Source organism: Camarhynchus parvulus, chromosome 24, assembly GCF_901933205.1.
Source record: "Camarhynchus parvulus chromosome 24, STF_HiC, whole genome shotgun sequence".
Taxonomy (NCBI): domain Eukaryota; kingdom Metazoa; phylum Chordata; class Aves; order Passeriformes; family Thraupidae; genus Camarhynchus; species Camarhynchus parvulus.
In genome coordinates, this window is record NC_044594.1 from 881,236 (window position 1) to 890,089 (window position 8,854).

General features: G+C 56.8%; 1 protein-coding gene across 1 annotated transcript; it reads left to right on the plus strand.

The window, feature by feature from the left end:
- Positions 1 to 687: 687 nt before the first annotated feature.
- Positions 688 to 7,939, plus strand: PAFAH1B2 (platelet activating factor acetylhydrolase 1b catalytic subunit 2). Its single transcript, XM_030964965.1, has 6 exons — positions 688 to 765; positions 1,812 to 1,899; positions 2,391 to 2,480; positions 3,298 to 3,414; positions 3,652 to 3,774; positions 4,321 to 7,939. The coding sequence occupies exons 1-6, from the start codon at positions 734 to 736 to the stop codon at positions 4,597 to 4,599; spliced, it is 729 nt and encodes a 242-aa protein (XP_030820825.1). The 5' UTR covers positions 688 to 733; the 3' UTR covers positions 4,600 to 7,939.
- Positions 7,940 to 8,854: the final 915 nt, after the last annotated feature.

Genomic DNA, 8,854 nt, shown 5'->3' on the forward strand with positions numbered 1-8,854 from the left:
GCGCCCCCGCGCGGCGGAGAGTGGGGAGAGCAAGGAGCGCGTTGCGGGTTTGGGGAGAAACCCGCGGGAAACGGGAAACTTGCTGCGCGTGACGTCAGGCCACCAGGGACAGGATACCCCCCCGGTCACATACACCTGGGTCACGCGTCATCTCGGGAGGAGAATGACGTCACAGAGAGGGCCTGCGGTGGGTGGTGGGTGCTGCGGTTTTGGGGAGAAACCAGTGAGATGCGGGAGATGAGTCTGACGTCACTCTCCAGTGGGGAGAGCTGAATGATGTCATGGTGAGACCGCCCCATCTGGTGCACCCCCGGGGCCAGGGAGCTGCTTCCGTTTTGGGGCAGAACACACGGTAATTGGAAACTTGTTCTTGTGACATCACTCCTTGGGGGACAGCAGGGACCCCGCACATGCAGGGCAGAATGACATCAGAGGAGTTAGAATGACGTCACGGCGAGGGGCGGGAGGTGCCGTGGTTTTAGGGCGAAACCCACGATAAACAGGAAAAGGATTCCTCGTGACATCACTCCATCAGGGAGAGACTCCATCCCCCCCAGTGTGGATGGCGCTTCGCCTCGGTGCAGCGTGACGTCACGGGAGCGCCGCAGTGACGTCACGGCGGCGAGGCGGGAGTTCCGCGGGCGCGGGGCGGAAGCGGCGGCCGGGGCGCGCGCGGGGAAGCGGAAGCGGAAGCGGCGCAGGCGCGGGGCCGAGCGGAGGGGACGCGCCCGCCATGGAGTCGCGGGGGAAGGAGCCGCAGCCGCCGTGAGTGCGGGGGCACCGCGGAGCGGGGCGGCGCCCGCCCGCCAGCACCGCCGGGGGAGCGGGACAGCGGGAGGAGGAAGGGGAGGGGGCCGCGGGGGGAACCCGCCCTGCTCAGCCCGGCCCAGCCCAGCCCGGCCCAGCCCGGCCCGGCGCGGGGGGCTGCGAGCGGCGGCCGCGGGAAGCATCGTCCCGCTGCTCTTCCCGCTCTAGATCCTCCGGGATGTGCGAGGATGATGAAGGGCTGGAGCATCTCTGTGATGGGGAGATGATGGGGAGCTGGGCCTGGTCAGCCTGGAGAAAGGAATGCCATCGATCCGTACTGATATCTCCAGGGAGCGCCGCAGGGTGGTTCCAGGCTCTCTTTAGTGATGCCCAGCAGCAGGACAAGGAGCAGGAGCCATAAACTAAATTACAAATTCCTCCGCAACGTGGGGGGAACTTCTTTTCCTGCGGGGCGGCACAGCACTGGAACAGCTGCCCAGGGAGATGGGGATCTCCCTGTCTGGACGTTCCAACCCACCTGGGTGCATTCCTGTGTCACCTGCTCCAGGTGACCCTGCCTTGGCAAGGGGGCTGGACTGGATGATCTCCAGAGACCCCTCCCGATCTGTAACGGTTCTGGGATTCTGGGATCATGGCATCAATCCCACCACGCTGTGCTGCTCCCAGAGCCAGATTATCCACCTGGACTGTGCAGCTCAGCAGCTCTAAGCTGGATCCCTGGGCGCTAATAGGGACTTATCCTGGGACTCTCAGCCGTTGTTGCTGAGCTGTTAGAGCCTCGTGGCTCAGGTATGGGGCTGCAGAGCATCCTGGAGCTGGGCTTTGTTCTCTGTGCTGGGGCATCCATCGGGGCCTGGCTCCAGGGGAATGTGTGCTGCAGAGTCACTCTGGCATGGAGCAACATCCGTGTTGCTGTTCCCAGCCAGCTGCCAGCAGGCACAGGAGCAGGCAGGAGTTGTGTGCAGCAGATTCCTGCAGCCATTTGCCAGCCCTGCTGCTGTGGGAGCTGCTGGAGCAGTGGCTGTGAGCTGTTCTTCCCACAGGAACAGGATGGGCATGGGGGACTCCAACCCGGCAGCAGTCCCACACGCCGCCGAGGACATTCAGGGAGATGACAGGTGGATGTCACAGGTAAGGCTGGCAGGGGGATCCTCCTTGCTGGGGGGTGTTGGGGCAGGCTACATTGGGACCCTGAGGTCACAACAGCCTGGAGCTGGCAGCTGCCACACCTGTGTCACACCTGTGTGTCCTGCCACGATGGAGCAAAGGAAGAGAGGTTTGGAGTGTCTTTGTGATGAGGAGTGACTGCAGGAGCTGAGCTGGGTTACTCCTGAGAAGACTGACAGGGCATCCCATCAATCCACACAAAATCTCCAGAAGATGGGGCCTGACCCTGCTCAGTGACAGGACAAGGAGCAATGGCCATGAACTAAACCACGCCAAGTTCCATCCTCACGGGGTTCTGGAGCTGGGAGCAGTGTCCAGCAGCTCAGGGTTAATGCCAGCAGGGCTGCTGGAGGGCATGGCAGGGGGAACTGGCAGGGCAGCTGTCCCTGTGCTGCAGCAGGGGTGGATGCAGGGGCAGTGTCACCTGGAGCTCACCTTGTCGCTCTCTTTGGCAGCACAATCGCTTTGTCCTGGACTGCAAGGACAAGGAGCCCGACGTGCTCTTCGTGGGGGACTCCATGGTGCAGTTGCTACAGCAGTACGAGGTAGGGATGAAGGGAGGGAGGGAGGGAGGGGTGGAGCAATTGGAGCATCTCTCTCTACCCCGGTGGCTGATCATGTGTAACACTGATGATTTCCACTGTTCCCATTTTCACTGCCATCTCCTGAGGCCCTCCTGCCCTGCTTCCTGAACTCCCCAGGGCCTGGACACTGCTTTACCTGGCTGCTTTTGCCTCCCTCTCTGAGGCCAGGACCGGCTGCCTGCATTTTGGCACACATGCACAGCCCCTCAGCTCTCAGATCCCAGCCTCCTGAGGGCCATGGAGTTCCCTGTGGCTGTACCTGGCATGGCCAGCACACACTTAGCCTGTAGAATTTGGGGTGCCAGGAGCATTGTTCCACTGGTTCCTCCCTAAAGTTATTGAGGGAAAGAAGAGTTCTCTTCTGCCGTGGTGGCAGCTGAGCAGCTTTGTTCTGCAAGAGCTGCTTCCCTTTGTTCTAGTTTTGTTACCTGGGGATGAGAAGGATTTAATCAGGTCATAGACTCCTTCTTCAAAGGCCCTGTGCTTAGGGACACCGTGGTCTGCAATAGATCAGCACTCTGGGGCTCGATGAGTGCAGCAAATCACTGCTGCAGAGATCTTTCCTTCCTTTGTGCCAGGTCTGAGAGCTTGAACCTCAGCAGCTCCATCTCTTCTGACTCCACATAAAACCCCTCATTCTTGTCTAAGTGCCCTTTGTGGAGAGAGTTTTCAGAGCAGGGCTCGTGGCTGCCCTCAGTGACCTTGAGGACCCCGTGTGGTGTCTCTGCCTCACAGGCAGGATGCTGCTCTGAAGCAGCACGTTGGTTTCTGCTTGCAGATCTGGCGAGAGCTCTTCTCACCGCTCCATGCACTGAATTTTGGGATTGGTGGAGACACCACGGGCCATGTTCTATGGAGACTGAAGAACGGTGAACTGGAGAACATTAAACCCAAGGTATGAGCTGCAGAGCTAGTGAGGGCATCCAGGTGTGCAGTGAAGATCTCCTGCAGCTGCAGGCCTGGCACAAGTGCCTTCCCTGAGGGCAGTGGGCAGTGCCAGCCCTGGGCTGAACTCGTAAGCCTGACTCTCCCTGCAGCTCTCTGGCCACAGATGATGTTTATGCAGGGATTTCAGGGTCATCACTTACCACTTGGCTCTGGAAAAGCTGCAAACAATTTTCTTTCCTTGCAGGTCATTGTTGTTTGGGTTGGAACAAATAACCACGAAAACACAGCAGAAGAAGTGGCAGGGGGAATCGAGGCCATCGTGCGCCTGATAAACACCCAGCAGCCACAGGCCAAAGTGATTGTGCTGGTACGTCCCTGCTCCCTGGCTGTGCCTCTGCCTTACTGGGAGTCACTGGGCGGTGCTGGGAGGGCAGTGCCCTGATCTGCCCTCTGCTGTGTGCCTCCCCTCGCTGGCTTGGCATTGCAGGAGCCCTCCTTTGGCCCTTCCAGAGCTGGGTGGACTCATTCCCAGTAACTGTCCCACTTATGAATGTTAATGTTTCCTCTGTGAGGGGAAAATAGGTGCCCAAATCCCAGCTGGCATTGGGAATCCAAGTTGGCTTCCTTGTCCTAAGGAAGCTGCTGCCTGGAGTTAAGTGTATGGAAAGAGCACAAGGTGATACATTTAAAAAATAAAAGAAAGCAATTTCCCTGCCAGTCAGTGCTTGGAGCTCATCTGGCTCCTTCACTTGCATTTCACATTAGGCCTGAATGGACAAATTCTGATTCAAGGGATGATTTCCTCTTGTCACAGACATCCTAAACCTTGACAGGCAGCCTGAATTGGAAGGGAAAGCAGGGCTCCTGATGCCATCAGAGCATCAAAGCTCTCTTCTGCCTCCTCTCGTGCCAGGGCCTGCTACCTCGTGGAGAGAAGCCAAACCCGCTGCGGCAGAAGAACGCCAAGGTGAACCATCTGCTGAAAGCCTCGCTGCCCAAACTGCCCAACGTGCAGCTGCTGGACGTGGACGTGGGCTTCGTGCACTCGGATGGCACCATCTCCTACCACGACATGTTCGACTTCCTGCACCTGACGGGCGGGGGCTACGCCAAGGTCTGCAAGCCCCTCCACGAACTGATCATGCAGCTGCTGGAGGAGACCCCCGAGGAGAAACGAGCTGCCCTGGCCTGAGCCGCTGCTGTCAGCGTGGAGAGCATCATCCAGCCCATCAGATCAGTTCTGTCACTGGCACTACAGAATCCTTCTTTCTTAAAGCACTTTCCATTGTAGAATGTTACCGGATGTCCGTACCTAGTGTTTTGAGGGGGAAGGCTCATGTTTAACTGGTCTTGTACATACGAGGGCCGGCTGGGTTGGTTTTATTGCAGGAGGAAATTAGCTGAAGAAGAGTTTTACTTTTAAACCATTCCTCATTTGAAACGAGAACAGGACTGTCACTCTGTGCCCCTCTCATGTCTTGTTGCCCCGTGGTTGTCCTAGAGCCCCTGTAGCCTGTCCGACAGCCCGCTCCTGGCTCGCCGCTCCTGGCTGCAGCCATCGTGCTCTGTGTATTTGCCTGGGAACAAGAATCACATTCCACTTGCAAAAGCCAGAACAGATGCATTTTTCCAAACTCGGTTCCACCTTTTAGGCGGTTTGGGTTTTTTTTGTTTGTTTGTTGTTTGTTTGTTTGTTTAACTGAGGGGGGGTTAAATGACACGTGTTGCTTTCTCATTCCTTTCTGAAGCAGCTTGAAACTGGAATTCAGAAATTCAAAGAAGCAAACAGTTACCTGAACTCGTGTAACACTCCCCAGTGCTTGTCTTGTGCTCGTTTCCCCAGTCCTGCTAGCGGGGGCACCTTCCCTTCCTCCCACGCAGCCCTCCTGGGAATGCTCCCACTTGGGAGCATGCTGCTGCTGGCCCCTGCTCCTGCTGCCCGTGATGTTGCTGGCTTTTAGCAGTTGCTCAGTGTAGGATTTTAATGATCCAGTAATTGGCAGTCACTTCCTCACTCCTCTGGAACTGACAGACATCCTTCTGAGGTGCCCGGGCTCTTTGCAGTTTTTTTTCTATTTTTTTATTAAGTATGACTGTTACATCCTTTTTTTCCTAAAGCAAACTCACATGAAGAGCCCCTGGCTGCAAGGCCTAAATCACTCTGAAGCTTTACAGATCCCAAGGTGTATATTTCCTTATCACTACTGGTTTACTTGTGTAAACATTTTATTTGAGCAACTACGGCCTCTTAGAGTAAAAAGTGGAGTTAAGGTGTAGCTTCTCCTGCCCTGGACACTGCTCCTCACCTTGAGCAAGGGAGCCAGAGGGGCAGGTGCCCTCCTAAAGGGCTGTGGCTCAGTGGGGTTTTGGTTTGGTTTGTAGTTCAAAGGGCTGGTTGTAGCAAAACAACTTTTCATTTCAAACTCGGAGCTTCTCTTCCAGAAAGAAGCGGTTTGGAGCCGAGAGGCAGAGCCCTAGATGAATTGATAACTTGCAAATGACCTATTTTAAACCAAATCTGTTCCTCCCTGCCTTACCTGCTGGAGCTGGAGCTCAGTGGTGCCACGCTGGGTTTGTGCTTCCCGTGGGATGCCAGGCAGGTAATCCTGGGAGGAACAGAGAGCTTCACTCCGTGCTCCAAGGGAGGGGTTCAGGTGTCAGGTGGCTTTGCTGAAGCCCATAGGTACTGTACATAGTCTGTCTGCCCTTTGCTGTAGCCAAGGGCTGGTGTGTAACTCTGACCTAGCGTTGAGGAATCCCCTAACGTCCCACCTCATCCCCCTCCTCCTGTAGGTTTGATCATAGCAGGATTCCTGCCTGGATTGCATGCATAGTGTGTGTTTTGTTTCCAGTATATGTGATCTACACACAGATGAAGGAAAGGTGAAGCATTCCCCTGGCCAGGATCAGACACAGGGAGCTGCAGAGTACCATGAGAGAGGAGAGATCACATCCTACCCCCATGATCCAGATCAGGGGTGCTGCTCCCTGCAGCTCCACGGCCTTGCAGGGCAGGCTTTGAGAGAACACTGCTCGTGCTTCCCATAAGCTTTGGCTGGAAATACTGGGGAAGGGCAAGTGGAAAATCAAATGTTAAAAGTACAGTGCAGTGGAGAGTTCCTGGGGAATGGTTTATCCCATCCCCAGCCCCCTCAGGGAGCTGGGATAAAACCCGTTCTTGCTCCCTGAGAGCTTTTTATCTCCAGGCTTGTGAGAAAAGGCCATGTGCTAGTTTAATCTCTGCATCCCTGCTCCCTTCCCTCCCTGCTGCTGCTGCTGCATTTGGCTGAAGAGATGCTAACCAGGAATGTACTCTGCACTAAAGCTCTGGCTCTGCTCAGCACCCTGTGCTCGCTGTGAGCCAGCCCCGTGGGCAGGGTGCCGAGTGGCCCAGGGAATTTGGCAGGCTCTTGCATCACCAGGGAGGCTCTGCTGGCTCTGCTTAGACTTGGCTTGCTGAGGTGCCATGCTCTGTGCTGGTTCAGTGCTCTCGGCTCTGCTTGTTGCTGCCTGGCTGGAAACTGCCCTGCTCACCTGAGAGGTGTGGTGGGCAAGAGGGCTCTGCCTCCTGCTCACCCCGTGCTGAAATCCGAGTGCCTCCTGTGAGAAAATTTCAGTTCCAGCTCTGGATGTCCCTCGGGATGGGGCTGGGCTGGAGTTGTGGCCTCCTCTGAGTGAGCGTGTCCAGTTTTGTGTTTATGCAGCAGAGAGGAAAACAAACAAAAGATGTGAAATGACAGAGTCTTGTGAGGTGCCGGGGGAGGGTGAGGCAGGAGCAGGGAGGCCCCCATACCTCCCCTCGCTGCCCACCCGCTGCCCCGAGCCTTCCCCGGGACACAACCTTTGTGATTCTGCTTTGGCAAAAATGCATCGGCTGGTAGAAGTCACTGTTAGTGCATATTTCAATATAAATGTCAATGTTTCACCCACCGTGTCGCAGCCTGTGTGTGTGTGTGTGTGTGTGTGTGTGCCCAGCCGTCTCCTGCCCTGTCTCGGTCACTCCTGGAGCTCTCCAGGGGCCAGGCAGGCGCTGCCAAAGCTCCCACTGCGGGTCCTCCCCGCCTCTGGGAGTTGTACTCAGCCAGATACTTGCTCCTCGTTTAATTCCCGCTTTCCCCACTCCGTCTGGGTTTCGTCTGGTTTTCCTCCTTTCCCCGTGCAGATCTGGGTGCTGCACCCAAACCTGCGAGCACGGTGCTGCAGGTGAAGGGGACTGGTTTACTTTGGCCCTCGACAGGACATCAGCCTGTGTTGGATTCCTGAGAGATTGATCTCAAATGGCCCTGGAACAAACAGGGAATGCACATCCCCACGCAATCCTGCTCACAGCCATCCTGCAAGAGACAACTCGAGTTCCACCAGGGCCGAGGAGTCAACCGGAATTCTGCTTCTCTTCCCGCATGTCTGTCCCTGAGGTCCCATCTGCCGCCAGCGCCACCACCTGCACCTGGAAACCATGGGCAGGCTGTCCAAGCTGTGGGATCCTCAGGGACAGGAGGGCCCGGAGAAATAAAGTGCACAATAGCAGCAGAGCCTTGTCTCGTGGCGTTTGTCCCCTGGAGCAGAGCAGGAAGCTGGCAGCGGTCCTGGATGTCAGAGCCAGCCCAGGAAGTGGCTCTGAGTGAGGTGACACGGGGCTGAGCCCCTTTGGAGGGGGATTTTAAATCAAAACCCCCAACTGCAGGCAAATAAAATGGGATGGAAGGGTCACAGAGCTGTTGGAGAGAGGCCTGGAAGCAAGAGGCTCAGCAACAGCTGGAACTGGGGGGTGTTTTGGGAGACTCACCAAAAATGCAGTGTGGCATCACTCCTGCTTCCCCCAAGCATGGGAAAACTCCCAAGTTACTTTGAATTATTCCATCTCTGATGGTGAAGGATGCAGCTAAGGGGAGAGGCTGCAGGAACCCCGGTAGGAATCCAGAGAGCAGCAGGAGAAAGGGATGGGGCAGACCCACCCCTTCCCCGACAGGATTCTTCCATGTCCTCACAGACTTTAGGGGCAGGGAGGCCAGGCAAGGGGTTTGGGTGGGTGTTTGGGGTGCTGCATGGCACCTGGGCTTCCCTCTTGGGGCAGGGGCTCCATATGGGGTCTCCTGTGGAGCAGGGGCTATACAGGACAAGGCTGCCCTACAGCATTCTATATGGGGCAGGATCTGCCCTACAGACCAGGGCTTTTCTGTGGGGTTCCACAGGGAACTGGAGTTCCCATATGGAGCCGGGGTCCCCTTTGGAGCCGGGGTCCTATATGGCCATGGGGCTCCCCTATACAGCAGGGCTGCCCCTGTGTTGTCCCATATGGATCAGGGCTCCCTTATGGGGTTTTATATGGGACAGGGCCTGCCCTGTAGGACAGGGCATCCCCTGTATGGTTCCCTATGGAGCCGGGCTTCCCCCGCGGGGTCGCGCACGGAGCTCGGTGCCCCGGGGCGGGGGTTCCCGGCCGGGCC

Excerpts from the sequence above, each read along its gene's own strand:
- PAFAH1B2 (XM_030964965.1), top strand. The coding sequence starts at position 734 with ATGGAGTCGCGGGGGAAGGAGCCGCAGCCGCC. Across the intron at positions 1,900-2,390 it reads ATGACAGGTGGATGTCACAG|CACAATCGCTTTGTCCTGGA; the intron begins GTAAGGCTGGCA and ends TCTCTTTGGCAG. Across the intron at positions 3,775-4,320 it reads AGGCCAAAGTGATTGTGCTG|GGCCTGCTACCTCGTGGAGA; the intron begins GTACGTCCCTGC and ends CTCTCGTGCCAG.